Here is a 17,500-nt window from a genome sequence, read left to right on the forward strand (position 1 = left end):
TGTGTGTGTGTGTCAGTCAAATATTTGCCCTGGGAATGATAGTTGAGAAATAGATGGGGGAGGGGAAGAGCTTTTGTGTACATAGGCTTTATGAGTCTGTGGGAAGTGGACGGCCGAGCTAACAGGGGGGGTAGTAATGTATAGGTCGCCTGTAGGAGAGGAGTGAGGCAGGGGTGGGTGTCGAGTGTGGAGAGAAGTTCTGCCTCGCTGAGTGGCGGGCGGGCTCCGTGGGTGATGCCATGAAGAGGAGGAGGAGAGAGAGGGAAAGGAGGGAGAGAGACACGGACGGGGGCCGTGGGTGATGCCATGAAGAGGAGGAGGAGAGAGAGGGAAAGGAGGGAGAGAGACACGGACGGGTTCCGTGGGTGATGCCATGAAGAGGAGGAGGAGGGAGGGAAAGGAGGGAGAGAGACACGGACGGGCTCCGTGGGTGATGCCATGAGGAGGAGGAGGAGAGGGAGGGAAAGGAGGGAGAGAGAGACACGGACGGGTTCCGTGGGTGATGCCATGAGGAGGAGGGAGGGAGGGAAAGGAGGGAGAGAGACATGGACGGGTTCCGTGGGTGATGCCATGAAGAGGAGGAGGAGGAGGGGAGGGAAAGGAGGGAGAGAGACATGGACGGGCTCCGTGGGTGATGCCATGAGGAGGAGGAGGGAGGGAAAGGAGGGAGAGAGACATGGACGGGTTCCGTGGGTGATGCCATGAAGAGGAGGAGGAGGAGGGGAGGGAAAGGAGGGAGAGAGACACGGACGGGCTCCGTGGGTGATGCCATGAGGAGGAGGAGGAGGAGGAGGAGAGATAGGAGAGGAGAAGGGTGGGTGTCATGGCTGACGTCATGAAGGAGAGAGAGAGAGAGAGAGAGAGAGAGAGAGAGAGAGAGAGAGAGAGAGAGAGAGAGAGCAGGGATTATCGGATTTCAGACATCTGGGCAACACGGGTCTGCCACGTTAGGGCAAGGGAAGGTGAAGTTCAGGGAAGTTGCGGAGGGGCAAAGATGATTACGTGGCGAACTTACGTATTATTATTATTATTATTATTATTATTATTATTATTATTATTATTATTATTATTTTCATTATTATTATTATTATTATTACTGTTATTATTATTATTATTATCATTATTACTACTACTATTATTATTATTATTATTATTATTATTATTATCATTATTATTATTATTATTAGTTATTATTATTATTATTATTATTATTATTATTATTATCATTATTATTATTATTATTATTATTATTATTATTATTATTATAATTAGTAGTAGTATTAGTAGTAGTAGCAGTAGTGTATTTATAACTCCAGTTATTTTAAGTGTAAATTTTTGGTCCATCACGAGTCTTAACGAGGAGTGTTCAAGTGTCTGGAGCTTTACCAACGAGCGATGGAACAACCTCATTGGGATTAAGAGAAGATATTGCCACACCAGAGGAAATGTCTTCGTGACATCGTCCACTTTATTCATCATAAAGTGTCCGCTCTCCTCAACCCGTTATGAGGAGGACCACTTGTAAAGTAGAATAGAGATATGTGGATCATGATATGTATTGACTGTGCCTCTGGGGACTATGTCTTGTGTTGTGAGGACATGCATGATTAGTCTCTGGGGGGGTCACATCTCTCTCTGGGGGGGTCACATCTCAGGGTCGTTACGATACAGTCTGCCCCCTGAAAACATATCTGGGGTAGTCAGGACACAGGTCTGAGGCCACGCATGTAATATATATATATATATATATATATATATATATATATATATATATATATATATATATATATATCTTTGTGTATGTCACTGTCTTATGCCCCAGAGGAGTCTCCCAGCCTTGTCCAGACATGTGATATTGCTCCAGCTTCCACCCTAGGGGGAAATGTCTATCATTTTAACTATATATCTAAGGGAGCAAGGGTGGCAGGGGAGACGAAGGTAGGAATACAAGGATTGGGGTAAAGGAGGCTTTAAGGGTATCGGGAATCGAACTTTTAAGGAAGGTGTGTGAGGCGTGCATTGAATATAATGAACCGGATCGAGGTGGTATACGGGGGGCGACGTGCCGGGGTTGGAGCGGAGACCTGAATCAATGCTCTGACCTCCATTGTATATTCCCCTGCGGTTGTCTCGTACATTTTTCAGTAATGTCTGCAATAATGACAGAGTTGTGGACCTTCGTAGAAAGAGAAGAGTGTGTTCGCCTTGACCAAAGCGTCGTAGAAGGCAACAGGTGGTGTGGTCAGTGGTAACAGGTGGTGGACCAGTCAGCGACAGCTGGTCGATGGCTAAAGGCTTGTATGTAACCCCAAAGGCACCTGAGATCCGCGGGTGTAGGTTGAAGACATGGTTTTAAGAGAGAGAGAGAGAGAGAGAGAGAGAGAGAGAGAGAGAGAGAGAGAGAGAGAGAGAGAGAGAGAGAGAGAATCATATATTAAAACACTTCGACCGTCTTATCATGGATCATACGATACGTATTATCTTCTTATCATCGATATTCCTTAACGTGTTTGTCTCTCTCTCCCTCTCTTCTCTCTCTCTCTCTCTCTCTCTCTCTCTCTCTCTCTCTCTCTCTCTCTCTCTCTCTCTGTTGTCGTGGATAGTCCTCACCCCGACGTCAAACGCAGTTCCGACGTTCTGGGGAAGCGTTTTGCTGCCCACGTCTGTGGCACGCAATCGCCCTGCCCGTAACTTCATGCCTTTATTCTCTGGTCACGATTGCGTCTCTAGGTTGACGCGAGGAAAGTGATTGTGATATCGATAATATTTTATGTCCTCGAATATTTTATCCGATTTCCTCGGAACCTGTAATATTCTCTCTCTCTCTCACTCTCTCTCTCTCTCTCTCTCTCTCTCTCTCTCTCTCTCTCTCTCTCTCTCTCTGCGTAATGGCCATTCACTAATTTTGTTCTCCTCTCTCTCTCTCCCCCCCTCCTCCAGGAAGCTGAGGGCGTCGTCCATGGCGGCACCAGCCGAGACGGAGGAAGGCCGCCGATCCCCCTTCCTGAAGGTGTTGTGACGGCAGTAGACGGCGCGGTGACGACGGAACACAGAGAGAGAGACTCAGACTCTCTTACGTGACCCAGAGGGATCCATCCGAACCCGGGTCACACCACCAACAGCCTTATCATCTACGTAGGACGCAGTGGCGGGTGCCAATTGGTTCAGCCCCCGGGCGGTGAGGATGTAAAGAGAGACATTCTGAGGACGCGAGGATGAGGATCGTGTAGTTTGTGCGTGTGTGTGTAGCGGCTGAGCCAGGAGCCCATAGCCAGAGACACCATGGAAGGGGCGTGACATCCCCCTCCCCCTCATTGCCGCCGAGAAGGAGTGGACATGGATGCCAAGGGAGGAGGAGGAGGAGGAGGAGGAGGACTTCCTACAGGAGGAGGAGGAGGAGGAGGAGGAGTAGGAAATAGTGGAGTAGGGGGCAGTGGAGGAGGAGGTGGTGGTGGTGGAGGAGGTGGTGGAAGCGGAGGAGGTGGGAGTGGAGGCGGAGGGGGTGGCGTGGCAGGAGGAGGCGGCGGCGGCGGTGGACGAGGTGGCGGGAAGGGAGCCATGGTGAGGAGGGCGAGCCTTGGAAACCAGCCACCTCAGGAGCGATGGGTGTGCCCCAACGACAGACAGCTGGCACTCAGGGCCAAGTGAGTCCTCACTCTCTCTCTCTCTCTCTCTCTCTCTCTCTCTCTCTCTCTCTCTCTCTCTCTCTCTCTCTCTGGCTCTTTTTTTTGTGTGTGTGTGTTCGTTCCTAGCTTTTTTCTCTCTTTCCTTTTGTTTTTCTTTTTAATTGTTTGAATTCCATGAGTCTCGATGTATTACTGTAATTTTTTTTTTCTGTCTCTGCTCCCACCATCAAGGGGAACCATTTACATGAGCCCTCTGGTGTCCAGCAGAGTGTGGTGGTTAGGTGGGTGCATGTGGTTAGGTGGGTGCAGGTGGTTAGATGGGTGCAGGTGGTTAGGTGGGTGCAGGTGGTTGCAGGTGGTTTAGATGGGTGTTGCATCACGTCCTCGCGTGATGGACGAAGCTAACCATATGTTCCTCCATCATTATCTCATCCATGCGTCATCGTTTCGCAATTTTTTATTATTGTTTTTCATTAAATGATTTCGTTGTTCGTTTGTATTAGGAGGGCGGTGATCTTTGCTGCCACAACATGTCTTCTTCGTTATCTACAGGTACTGCATGTGGGAGTTCAAAAGATGCTTTTGTTATACTTTGTTATGATCTTATTCAGCACTGTCCTTGTGCTTGAAAAGTTTCCGTACTTTTGTACGTTATGTTAGCACATTAGCCATCTATTTTTGCTGCACAGTACTTTGTCATTAGTACTTCATCATTTTCATATGTAGTTTTATTGAACTTTACCACAGCGTGATGGAGTAACATTGTGAAATACATTGGTGCATTATTATAGTCTTATTTAGTATTATTTTACAATACTTCAGTATTGTATGGGAATGTGGTTTACGTAAGGTGTGAGTGATAAGGGTCAGCAATGTTTCCATTAAATCCGCACTCGTATTATGTCCTTGTCGAGGTGTTTGTGTTGTTTGGCAGGGGGTGTGGACGTCCCTGTCATTTGTCATGGTGTAAGAGACGCTGTTAAACTGTGTGTTTGTGTGTGTGATTAATTTACCTACTTGGTTCTGTGCGGGGAGGGAGTTCTACTCTTCTTGGGTCCCATGTCATGAGCATTTTCTCTTTTCTTTTTCAATGTCATCCATCATCTTAAACGTCTGTATGCTGTCTCTACATTTACCATTTACATATTCAGTATATTCCATTCTATCCACCATTCTTATGCTGTCCAGGCGCTTCTCCACGTCTCCTTCAACAAATTCCCTGTTTCATTTCGTATCATATCCTGTGAGTGCCTTATCCCTAAGTGTCTCGAAATGTTTAAGGTTATGATCAGGTCACCCCCTTTACTCTTCAGTTGTCTTTATTCCTCAACCCTCTTCTCTACTGCCTGTCCACCAGACTTTCCTCTTATCAGTTCTTTGTGCGTCAGTAGGGTCGGTCGCCGGACGTGAGAGGTTATCAGTTCTTTGTGCGTCAGTAGGGTTGGTCGCCGGGCGTGAGAGGTTATCATTTCTTTGTGCGTCAGTAGGGTTGGTCGCCGGACGTGAGAGGTTATCAGTTCTTTGTGCGTCAGTAGGGTTGGTCGCCGGACGTGAGAGGTTATCATTTCTTTGTGCGTCAGTAGGGTCGGTCGCCGGACGTGAGAGGCATGTTCTACTTCTGACCTTTTTAAGACGTGAGCGGCTCACTGAGTGGGCCCCACATCCAGGAACCTTGGATGCAGTTCTAGTGGTTCTCAGTAGACAGTTGGTGTCATTGTATGTTTCTCTCTTGGTGGGGTTTTTGGCGACCGATTTAGGGTCGTTGTCGGTGTGTGTGTGTGTGTGTGTGTCTGTGTGTGTGTGTTCGATTGTATGTTTTTGTAACTCTAGATGTGTGTGCTTTTTTGTGGTGATTGTGTGGGTGAGTGTGTTTGTATTTACGTTTTTGTACGTGTGTTTATGTGTGTGTTGTGTGTGTGTGTGTGTGTGTGTGTGTGTGTGTGTGTGTGTGTGTGTAGTTTACATTGTTAGATTTTGTCTGTTAATGATTTAAGTATTTTAGCTCATGGATGTTTATTTCATTTTGGTATGTGTTTCTTCGTCATATACCATCAGGTCTTATATTAACCTGCTCCTCCCATGTACACCGACGTCCCACTCACTCACCGTTGCCCTCGCTCGCCCTCCGCAGGCTCAGGATGGGGTGGTCGACGAGCCAGCCAGCGCCTGTGGTGAGGCAGGACTCCCTCAGTGAGGCCGAGACGAAGATGATCCTCGAAGTCATCAGGCGGGCCGAGAAGCTGGACGTGTGCGAGCAAGAAAGGATCGGGTAAGTGGCGGACGGTATTGCAAGGTGTGTGTGTGTGTGTGTGTGTGTGTGTGTGTGTGTGTGTGTGTGTGGTTAGAACCAGTGGTGTCTGGTACCCAAAGAAAGGGTTACACCCACTTATCACGAGTGACTCTGTTTCTTAAGGAACTTGAATTCTCTCTTGTTTTCACACCTTTCTTGTGTGTGTGTGTGTACATATCTTTTATCGAGAAAATTCACCTTTGATTCGGTACTCTTTCCTCCCCTTCCCCTGTCCCACTCCCCCTCGAACGTCTCTCGTTCGTCCTTGAAGGACGAACTAGGGGGTGCTTTGAAACCTGGGCCCCAAAGGTCCTCCTCATAAAGCTGGCCGCTTGGCCCATCGTCCGTTTCAGGGGGTTTGGGGAGGGGTCATTCTCCAACAGGTTATCCTCGTCCTTGTATAGTCACTCACTACCTGGCCAAACTTCGAAGAGGTCCAGCCCTCGTCCACACACACACACACACACACACACACACACACACACATGACGTTCCTCGAAGCTGTTGGTTGGATGTGAACGTTACGGGGAATCGGCGAACAAGAGCCTCTGTATCAAAGGGGACTTGACCACTCACGGGGCGGCGGGCCCGGGTTCGTTACCCTCAGCCACTAGGATTCTCAGCGGCGTGGTACATGAAAGGCCAGGTGATCGAGAGGCCCTTCCTGCGGCAGGAGAGGACGATGTCCCTCCCTCCACCCCGGGGTCTTGCTGTGCGTAGGGGCAGGTGACAGGTGGGATGGATCGAGACGGGCGGGGTCCCAGTGAGGGATGGACGGAAAGGGGGAGGAATGGATAAGGGAATGGTTGGTTGTTTGTGGGTGGGGAAGGGATGTGTGGGGGAGAATGGTTGGTTGTTTATTTGGTGATGGTGGTGGTTTAAGGCGGCAGGTGTGTGTGTGTCGGGTGGTGGGGTTTTGGTTGGGGAGGAAGGGAAGGTGTGGTGGAGGAGGATGGTTGGTTGGATTGATTGGTGGTTTCGGAGAATCCTCCGTTGGGTTGCGCGCGGAGGGAGTGGGGTTAGCGGGTGGGGAAGAAGCAAGGTGGGTTTACAGAAGAGTGTAATAGGTTTCCTGGTAAGATGGATGGCTCGCCTTGCCCGACACAGTCCATTATTCTTGAAGATTTATACGTTCCCTGATGTCGGCTGGCGGCGACGTAACGGTGAACGGCTGGGGCTGCCTCGCTCTTACCTGAGGAGGGGGAGGGAGAAAGCATGGCAGGCAGTGGGACGGGGAAGGTGGCAGGCGCCACCCAGGGGAGAGCTGACGGTGCCGGCAGTCAGCAACCAAGGGAGCTTGGGGGAGAGAGAGAGGGACGCCAGGGAGCTTGGGGGAGAGAGAGAGGGACGCCACGAAGCTTTGGGGAAGAGGAAGCTGGGATAGGCGGAGGGTGTTAAGGGCTGGGGAGGCGAAGAGGTGGCTGGTGGTGGGAAAGTAGGGAGGTAGGTAGATCCCCTCCCTTGAAGCTGTGGGGGGATCGGCAGGGTGTTTGGTGCCGGGGAGGGAGTCAGAGGATGAGCATTTTTATTCCCAGGTGTTCGACTCGCAGGGTGAACACGTTAAAAAGAGGAACTCATTTTTCTTCTCAGCTCATTCTCACGTAAAGGAATATTCCTCATCCATCTCGTGGATCGACAGCGGACCACGACCATGAGAAAGTATTCCTCCCACACCCTGACGCCTTCAGGGGCGGACACAGGTCGTGAGGCGAGGTAGCGCCGGGAATGGATGAAGGCAAGCATGATTATGGACATGCGTATATATGTTTATGTCTCTGTGTGTGTGTGTATGTAAATGTGTGTGTGTGTGTGTGTTTTGATATGTATTTGTATGTATCTATATTGTGTGTATATGAGTGGATGGGTCTTTCTTCATCTGTTTCATGGCGCTACCTCGCTGACGCTTGGGAAACGGCAATCAAGTGTAGTAATGATGATAAGATAAAGATATATGTTGAGAGAGAGAGAGAGAGAGAGAGAGAGAGAGAGAGAGAGAGAGAGAGAGAGAGAGAGAGAGACTCGAATTACGTGTCTCGTGCTCCTTCAAGGTTGCGCTACACCCAGTAGCAAGGAAATGACGTGAGGGGTCCCATCGGAGTCAGAAGTGTACTGACGAGACACTGGCTGGACTCACTCCTCCGCCCACGGTCATACACAGACCTCAGGAACCTAACCTCACCAGACAGATGCGTTCCTCCCAAAATTATCGACCCGCTGGACCTACGTCAAATTGGACTGCAGCGTTGCACATTCCATTACTGTGGCGCTTCCCCCACCTCTCCCCATTAGGGTAGATTAACCTTCTGAAGGTGAGAGGTCATCCCGATTTGTGAGAGGGGGAGAGGCGTGATTTCGAGTAGAACGGTGGTAGACGACCCTATTTGGACACAACACTGGCAAAGTATGTGTTTCTCCAACTTACGTAAACACACACACGCGCGTACGCATGTGTATGTGTCGTGTGTGTGTGTGTGTGTGTGTGTGTGTGTGTGTGTTCCATGACACCTTTGTATGGAAATGTTTTTTTTTTCTTTTCCTAAACCCCGTTTTCCTCCCGGCGTAGATCGCCATGGCTGAGACGGGTTGTGCCAGCGACGTGTCCATCCCCATACACATAGAAAATGATTATCAGTTTACCTTTTCCAGTGTAACACACACACACACACAGGGTCATGACGCTGACGGGAGGGAGAGAGGGGTTGGGACCTGGACCCTACCTACTTTGTGTGTACCGCTGGTGTACATAGAGCTGCTCCTGGCGACGAGGAACCAAGAGAAACAAAAGACTTCGTGCTTTCTTTTTCTTCTCCACCTTTGCCAGACGAGTCTAGACTCTTCCCCTCCTCCCCAACCTCAACCCCTTGCCCATTTCAGGGATGTGGAATCCTGAGGAGGGAAGAAGGTGGAGTCTTGATACATGAACACCAAACATGGGTGAAGGATTGGGAGGATGGACGATATGGGATCTTCACGGGAAGTGATAGAGGTCAGACGGTTCTGACGAAGGGATGGATAGGAAGGAATTGGAATTGTAGCTTTGAGTACCTCTACGTATATATATATATATATATATATATATATATATATATATATATATATATATATATATATATATTGGAAAGGATCACAATTTTGCGCGTGATCAAGTATATTCTCTTGAGTCTACGGGGAAAATGAAACATGATAAGTTCCCAAGTGCACTTTCGTGTAATGATCACATCATCAGGGGAGATACAAGAAAGAAATATATAAGAGTCACTTGTTATACAACGAAGACACAGACGTGTGAAGGGAATGGTCGAGGGAAGGTCAGGGACAGACAGACGTGTGAAGGGAATGGTCGAGGGAAGGTGAGCGACAGGAGAAACGAGTGAGAAGACACTGTGGTGCTCCATTTAGAGGAGTGCTGAGTCGTTAACGGGGGAGTGATTAGTAGCTGCAGATAGTTAGGAGGTCAGTGATTATGAGGAAGGTAATGGCCGGTGGTTGAATAGTTCCCCCAGGGGCACCATATATATATATATATATATATATATATATATATATATATATATATATATATATATATATATATAGTGACTGACATGTCTCAGGCAAATCATGCTCAAATCAGAGTTTCCCTTTCTTTGTACGTCCTCCTCCTCCTCCTCCTCCTCCTCCTCCTCCTCCTCCTCCTCCTCCTCCTTCTCCTCCTCCTTCTCCTCCTCCTTCTCCTCCTCCTCCCTCCTCCTCCAACATTACCTTTCCCTACTCGTTCCTTCCCACCCCCACCGTCTCTCCTCCACTGCCCTCCATAAAGCAAACGTCTGAAGCTGTTATTTATCTTAGACCACAGCAGGGCTCCTGGGAGGCGGTCGGTCAGGGGTGAATAACAAGGGGAGAGGGTAGAAGAGAAGGGAGAGTATTAGGAGGAGGAGGAGAGGGGGAGAGAGGGAGAGAGTCGGAAGTAGGGAGGGAGGGGAGACTGTGGGAGAGTCGAGGGAGGGGGAGAGGAGTGCCGTCTGTTTACAGAGGAAGTGTTGCAAGAAATGGCGCTGACGACCATCTTTACATAGAAGTTGGGGGAGGTGAAAGTAAGGGGGCGGGCGGCAAGTTGGGGGGAACTTAAGGTGGAGGTGACGTGGTGGTGCAAGACGTGGCACGTGTGGGTGAGGTGCTTGGGGCAGCGGTGAGGGTTGCAGGCTGGGGAGAGAGAGAGGGAGAGGAGAGAGAGAGAGAGAGAGAGAGAGAGAGAGAGAGAGAGAGAGAGAGAGAGAGAGAGAGAGAGAGATTAACCTCCCCAAGTGTCCTGCATCCCTTGCTGTGTCTCCACTCGACTCACACCAAACACCTTAGCATAAACTCGGGAGCTTCGGTGGCCTCTCGGGACGTCTCCTGGGATGTGTTGGGACTTCGGTGGACTCCACCTGGGATCTCTGGTGGGATATGTGCCTTTACTGGTCTTGATGCCTTAGCTTGTTTATAGCTTATAGATGGGTCTTCATAGCTTTTTTTTTCATATAGCTTTGTTTGGGGGTGGGTCTGTATAGCTTAGTCTCTTTATAGCTTGTAGGTGGGTCTGTATAGCTTAGTCTCTTTATAGCTTGTAGGTGGGTCTGTATAGCTTTTTGTATAGCTTTGTTGGGGTCTGTATAGCTTAGTCTCTTTATAGCTTATAGGTGGGTCTATAGCTTTTTATACAGCTTTGTTGGGGTCTGTATAGCTTAGTGTCTTTATAGCTTATAGGTGGGTTTATAGCTTTTTATACAGCTTTGTTGGGGTCTGTATAGCTTAGTGTCTTATAGCTTATAGGTGGGTCTGTATAGCTTTTTATATAACTTTGATGGGGGTCTGTTTAGCTTACTTTCTATGTAGCTAACAGAGGGGGGGGGGTCTGTATAGCTTTTTATATAGCTTTGATGGGGTCTGTTTAGCTTAGTCTCTCTATAGCTTATAGATGGGTCTTTCTGCCATGGTTGGTTTGGAGTTTGCCTGGGTCTTCGGCGAGGCTATATCCTCCCCAGTGGAATAAATGGGGATAAAGAGATAATTAAATGGGGATAAAGAGATGATTAAATGGGGATAAAGAGATGATTAAATGGGGATAAAGAGATAATTAAATGGGGATAAAGAGATGATTAAATGGGGATAAAGAGATAATTAAATGGGGATAAAGCGATAATTAAATGGGGATAAAGAGATGATTAAATGGGGATAAAGAGATGATTAAATGGGGATAAAGAGATAATTAAATGGGGATAAAGAGATGATTAAATGGGGATAAAGAGATAATTAAATGGGGATAAAGAGATAATTAAATGGGGATAAAGAGATGATTAAATGGGGATAAAGAGATGATTAGATAGGGATAAAGAGATAATTAAATGGGGATAAAGAGATAATTAAATGAGGATAAAGAGATAATTAGATAGGGATAAAGAGATAATTAAATGGGGATAAAGAGATAATTAAATGGGGATAGATAATTAAATGGGGATAAAGAGATAATTAAATGGGGATAAAGAGATGATTAAATGGGGATAAAGAGATGATTAAATGGGGATAAAGAGATAATTAAATGGGGATAAAGAGATAATTAAATTGGGATAAAGAGATAATTAAATGGGGATAAAGAGATAATTAAATGGGGATAAAGAGATAATTAATTGGGGATAGAGATAATTAAATGGGGATAAAGAGATAATTAATGGGGATAAAGAGATAATTAAATGGGGATAAAGAGATGATTAAATGGGGATAAAGAGATAATTAAATAGGGATAAAGAGATAATTATAGAAAAAGATAGATGTTACGAGCTGATAATTTGTGTATCCTCGGTCTATTCTGTGTGAGGAGCCATTTCATATTCGTGTGTGTCACTTGCGTCGTATTTTGTGAGCAACTGCGGCTTTGTTGGTTATTTATCGAAACCACTTGTTGAACTGTTAGGGTTAACGAGAGAGAGAGAGAGAGAGAGAGAGAGAGAGAGAGAGAGAGAGAGAGAGAGAGAGTTAAGCTCTCGTTAGCCTCTAGGCTATTGAAGGGTCGTTTAACCTCTAGGCCAGTTAAAGGTTCAGTCTACCTTTGGAAGAGTTTTCTAATATTGTTGGTAAATTTTCATTACATAAATTCTTCCTGGTTGTGAATGTTATCTTCAGTCATTTGTTGTAGGTTATGAGCGTCCACATGTAATAAGTCAGCTCGGAGTTTTTAAGGGATTTTTTTTTTAGGAATTTTAAGAGTCATCTGTGTCGACTTTAAATTTATTAATCCCTTTTGTGTGTGTGTGTGTGTGTGTGTGTGTGTGTGTGTGTGTGGTACTTTGGCTTCTTGTGTTTCCCTATGTCTTTTTTTTCTTTCTTTCTTTTGCGTCTTTTTTTATTATTTTTCTCTCTTTTTTTTTTCTTTTGCGTTGTGGTAAGATGGCTTCATTGAGTCATTTCCTTCCTGTGGTGAGCGACGGGTGTACAGGTGTGTGCTCTCGTCACTAACTAGAGGGAGAAAGAGAGAGAGAGAGAGAGAGAGAGAGAGAGAGAGAGAGAGAGAGAGAGAGAGAGAGAGAGAAGGTATGGGGAATGCACGTAATATTTTTTTCTTTCTTTCTCTCTTTTTTTTTTACTCCAACAGAAGATCACGTTGCCGTTTATTGAACGTGCTGAGTGAACGAACCTCAGTGATACGATTGGCTTGAAATTGCCTTTGGCTTACGGAAACAGCCAGCATTTTTATTCTTTTTTTCCCCCACCACGAGCCTTAGTTACCGACACCATGTTTTCGTGTTCGTTCGCTCAACTCGCGTTGTTAACAAGGACGCTTCGCGTCTCTGAATCTGCGTAGTAATGTTTGGACGCTGATTGTACACGAGTTTAGGGCAACATTCCTCATGTCTCTCTCTCTCTCTGTCTCTCTGTCTCTCTCTCTCTCTCTGTCTCTCTCTCTCTCTCTCTCTCTCTCTCTCTCTCTCTCTCTCTCTCTCTCTCTCTCTCCAAATCATGTGTGGTTCGCGGTGCGAATCATGAGGCGTCTTGAAAACTTATTTATTGATCGTGTTTGAGGATGGGTCATTTGTTTTGGGGACCTCTTTTGTTTTTTTGTTTTTTTTTGAGTAACTGAATAAGAACCAGGACGTGGCCACACGTTTGAGCACAGATGTTGGAGGGACGTTTGCTTTTGCAGGTGTGTTGTAGGACTCCTGGTAGGACAGGTGTGTTGTAGGGGACACCTGGTAGGACAGGTGTGTTGTAGGGGACACCTGGTAGGGCAGGTGTGTTGTAGGACTCCTGGTAGGGCAGGTGTGTTGTAGGGGACACCTGGTAGGACAGGTGTGTTGTAGGGGACTCCTGGTAGGACAGGTGTGTTGTAGGGAACACCTGGTAGGGCAGGTGTGTTGTAGGGGACACCTGGTAGGGCAGGTGTGTTGTAGGGGACTCCTGGTAGGGCAGGTGTGTTGTAGGGAACACCTGGTAGGGCAGGTGTGTTGTAGGGGACACCTGGTAGGGCAGGTGTGTTGTAGGGGACACCTGGTAGAGCAGGTGTATTTGAGAGACCCATTTTGGGGCGGGTGGTGTGTTGGAGGGAGGGAGGGACTGCAGGTCTGGGGCCTCGTAGCGGACTTAAAGCTGATAACACACAGTGAAAATGTTCATTACAGACACACTGGCCCGAGTTAGTGTTGGCTGCTGGGGTTGGGATGGAGGGGGGAAGGGGTACATATGGACGTGGGTCTAAGACTCATGCAAATGAGGAAGCTTTTGCCTCGTTTGCATATCTGAATTATAGAAAGACAGACACGGTGATAAATGATGATATCATATATATATATATATATATATATATATATATATATATATATATATATATATATATATATATACATATATATTATGTGTGTGTGTGTGTGTGAGTGTGTGTGGGTGTGTGAGTGTGTGTGTGTGTGAGTGTGTGTGTGTGTGTGTGTGTGTCGTAGCTTAAGGCAGGTTCCCGTGTACCGGCCAACCCCATGAAGGAGAGGATGAACGCCTTGCACGACTGCGGGCCGACTGCCGCGCCCAGAATTCGAACCCAACAGGTGGGGCCCGTGACTGCCTCATCGTCACTCAATGCTCCCTGCTACACCAGTGACGATTTACCTCCTCTTCGGTACCAAGGTTCGAACCCCCCAAAACCCACCACCCATCTGCTCATCGCAAGGGCGCTGCTGATGATGAAGGAGGAGGTGGAGGAGGAGTGGCTCCCGCCCATGCACACAGCTGGGGGGAGGGTAAAGTCATGGTTCCGTCGTGAGGGGCGACCATGGGAGTATTGAAGTCCTCTTTTGATGTCCCCTGCCTGGTGTACTGCTCCTCCTCCTCCTTCCCTTCCTCCTTCCTCCTACGGTGCTCAAATGTATGTCCAGCTGGAGGTATGGGGTTGGTGCGCATGGTGTTCGTGCCCTGCATGACGCTGAGTGCTCAGTCTTTTTCTCTCTCTCTCTCTCTCTCTCTCTCTCTCTCTCTCTCTCTCTCTCTCTCCAACTCTCTCTATTCCTCTCTTCCACTCACTTCTCTGCACTGCCCCTTTACCACCCCTCCCCTCCATTTTTCTTCCTTTGCCCCCCCCCACATTTTCCTTTTCGTTCCCCCCCCCCCCACCTTTTACCCTCCACACACACACACACACACACACACACACACACACACACACACACACTTACCCTCTTATCCTACCCCTCCGCCCAGGACCCATCGCATCTCTCCTCACACCATCTCCTCTTCTCAAAGTTTCTCCAAAGAGGATTGTCTGCTTTAGGAACTCTTTATTTATTTATCTCACTTGTGTTTTATCCCCCCCAACCTCTCTCTTACGTCTTGCGTGAGTGTGGGAAACGTTGACGGTTTTGACAGCTTGGGTTATTTGTGTCTGAATGATTATTTGGAACGTTTCCGAGTGACTCAACCGTTGACATCTTCGTCCCTGCTGACTTGACTGAAACGTTTATATCTTCAGCTTGCTGCATTCTCGTGCCACTCAAACGTTTACATCTTCGTCAGTTCGCTGCATTTTCGTGCCACTCAAACGTTTACATCTTCGTCAGCTCGCTGCTCTCTCGAGCCACTCAAACGTTTATATCTTCGTCAGCTCGCTGCTCTCTCGAGCCACACAAACGTTTACATCTTCGTAAGCTCGCTGCATTCTCGTGCCACTCAAACGTTTACATCTTCGTCAGCTCGCTGCTCTCTCGAGCCACTCAAACGTTTACATCTTCGTCTTCGTCAGGTTGCTGTATTCTCGAGCCACTCAAACGTTTACATCTTCGTCTTCGTCAGGTTGTTGTATTCTCGAGGCACTCAAACGTTTGCACCTACGACGTTGCCAGCTCGTTGTGTTCCCCAGTGAACATAACTCCACCCCCCACCTCCTCATATAACCGAGTTAATAAAACTTTAAGCTTTTCCCGGTCTTAGTTATCTCACGTGTCAGGGGCGCAAGTAAAACTTAAGAATATCCTCTGAAGTGTGTCTGTGTCAGGTGGGAGATTAGATCAAACTTAAAACAGATTAATTTCACAGGGAAACGAAATTCAGCGCAGACGTGGCCTGTCGACGGCCGGGTGGGGCAGGTGTGTGTGTGTGTGAGGGTGTGGTTGACGACATCATATTGGTTCTTGGGACAGTTGTAGATGCGACGGACGATTGCCGGTTCGAATCCTGGGCCCCGGCAGTCGGCCCTAAGCCAATCCCGGCTCTTCATCCTCCCCTCGCGATGGCCAGCCATTGGGCACCACACACACACACACACACACACTGGAGGGTGAGATGATATGCGACGTACAAAACAGATAATCATAAAACTGAGGAGGTAACTGGGTGGACATGTGGGGGGGTCACCCAGTAGTGGACCAGCTGACCAACACGACTGAGGGACGAGTCTCCTCCGGAAGGTGTAGCCAGACTGAACCCTTCAGAGATGCGTGCAAAATCTAGAGAGAGGGGAGAGGGTAAGAAAATAAAGGGTCATTAGGGAGGGTGAGTTGAGACTTCGGATCATGCGAGAGGTGAGTTCTGATGCCATGTAGATGGAAGGAGGTGTGGCAAATGGGGGCATTGAATGAGTGGCCGTTGTACAGGTGAAGGGAGGGTATTCCCTTGACCTCACAAGACTGCCAGGTCAACCCACCTGTACTTCGGTGGCGACCAAGTCCCGTGGGAATGTTGGCCTCGGAGGAGGAGGAGGAGGAGGAGAAAGGCACGCCAATGGATTGATCTGTTATAGCCTGGATGTAGACCTTGTGTCCTTATGGTGAGGAGGAGGAGGAGGAGGAGGAGGGAACAGTGAAGGAAGAAGATAGAGGAAGCGAGGATTGCGAGGGAGGAAGGAACAGTGAAGGAAGAAGATAGAGGAAAGCGAGGATTGCGAGGGAGGAAGGAACAGTGAAGGAAGAAGATAGAGGAAAGCGAGGATTGCGAGATGTGTAGCAAACATGAGGATGCAGGTCTCGGGAGGCGGAGTGGAGGAAACAGCAACAAGACATGGTAGTGATAAAGAGATAGGAGCCTTCCCCTCCCCCTTTTTTTTTTATCTCCCTTTTTGGACAATCACATGTTTACCAAATGGCGTCCTAGCTTCGTCTCTTCGATGTATATCAACTGACTGTTATATTCCTCTCTTGTGTCTCCCCTGATGATGTGATTATTACACGAAAGTGCACTTGGGAACTTTTCGTGTTTCATTTTCCCCGTGGACTCATAGGAATATCTTGATCACGCGCAAAATTGTGATCCTTTCCAATATATATATATATATATATATATATATATATATATATATATATATATATATATATATATATTCGTAAGGAAATTGATTATGCAGATGTATTGCCTACAGCAAGGGCCGAACTGAAGGGCATATATATATATATATATATATATATATATATATATATATATATGTGCGTGTGTGTGTGTCATAGACATCACAAGCGTTGACCCCCCCCCCCCCCCCCCGCCCCCCCCAAAGGATTACGCCGACACCGGCCACAGTTCAGCGTCACTTTGGCGTAAAAGGCCTTAATTCTATTCAGATATTCAGTCAAATGAAAATGTTTTATGCATGTGTACAATCTACATTATATATATATATATATATATATATATATATATATATATATATATATATATATATATATATATATATATAATCCCTGGGGATAGGGGAGAAAGAATACTTCCCACGTATTCCCTGCGTGTCGTAGAAGGCGACTAAAAGGGAAGGGAGCGGGGGGGCTGGAAATCCTCCCCTCTCACTTTTTTTTTTTTTTTAATTTTCCAAAAGAAGGAACAGAGAAGGGGGCCAGGTGAGGATATTCCCTCAAAGGCCCAGTCCTCTGCTCTCAACGCTACCTCGCTATCGCGGGAAATGGCGAATAGTTTGAAAGAAATATATATATATATATATATGTTTATGTATATAAACTTTTGTATGTTGAGGCCACACGATGAGTGAAATGTGTCACCTTCGTTGGTGCTGTATCTTCTTGTGAGTCCCCCCTTCACTTCAGCTCCCGTACCATCCCCCATCTTCTATCATTTCCACACCCTGGTACCCACAGCCCAATTTCTTCCA

General features: G+C 47.2%; 1 protein-coding gene and 1 long non-coding RNA gene across 2 annotated transcripts in view; both read left to right on the forward strand.

Annotated features, from left to right (window-relative positions):
• The window catches only part of LOC139753066 (uncharacterized), a 253,298-nt gene extending 249,895 nt beyond the window's left edge, over nt 1–3,403 (forward strand). The window contains exon 5 of the long non-coding RNA XR_011713641.1: nt 2,941–3,403. This is a non-coding gene — a long non-coding RNA (uncharacterized lncRNA). The remainder of the gene's footprint in view (nt 1–2,940) is intronic.
• An 86-nt stretch (nt 3,404–3,489) lies between these two features.
• The window catches only part of LOC139753284 (rab effector Noc2-like), a 46,219-nt gene continuing 32,208 nt past the window's right edge, over nt 3,490–17,500 (forward strand). The window contains exons 1-2 of the mRNA XM_071669563.1: nt 3,490–3,644; nt 5,758–5,895. Of these exons, the coding sequence (XP_071525664.1) occupies nt 3,559–3,644; nt 5,758–5,895 (224 nt within the window). The 5' untranslated portion in view covers nt 3,490–3,558. The remainder of the gene's footprint in view (nt 3,645–5,757; nt 5,896–17,500) is intronic.

Source organism: Panulirus ornatus, chromosome 14, assembly GCF_036320965.1.
Source record: "Panulirus ornatus isolate Po-2019 chromosome 14, ASM3632096v1, whole genome shotgun sequence".
NCBI classification, from domain to species: Eukaryota; Metazoa; Arthropoda; class Malacostraca; order Decapoda; family Palinuridae; genus Panulirus; species Panulirus ornatus.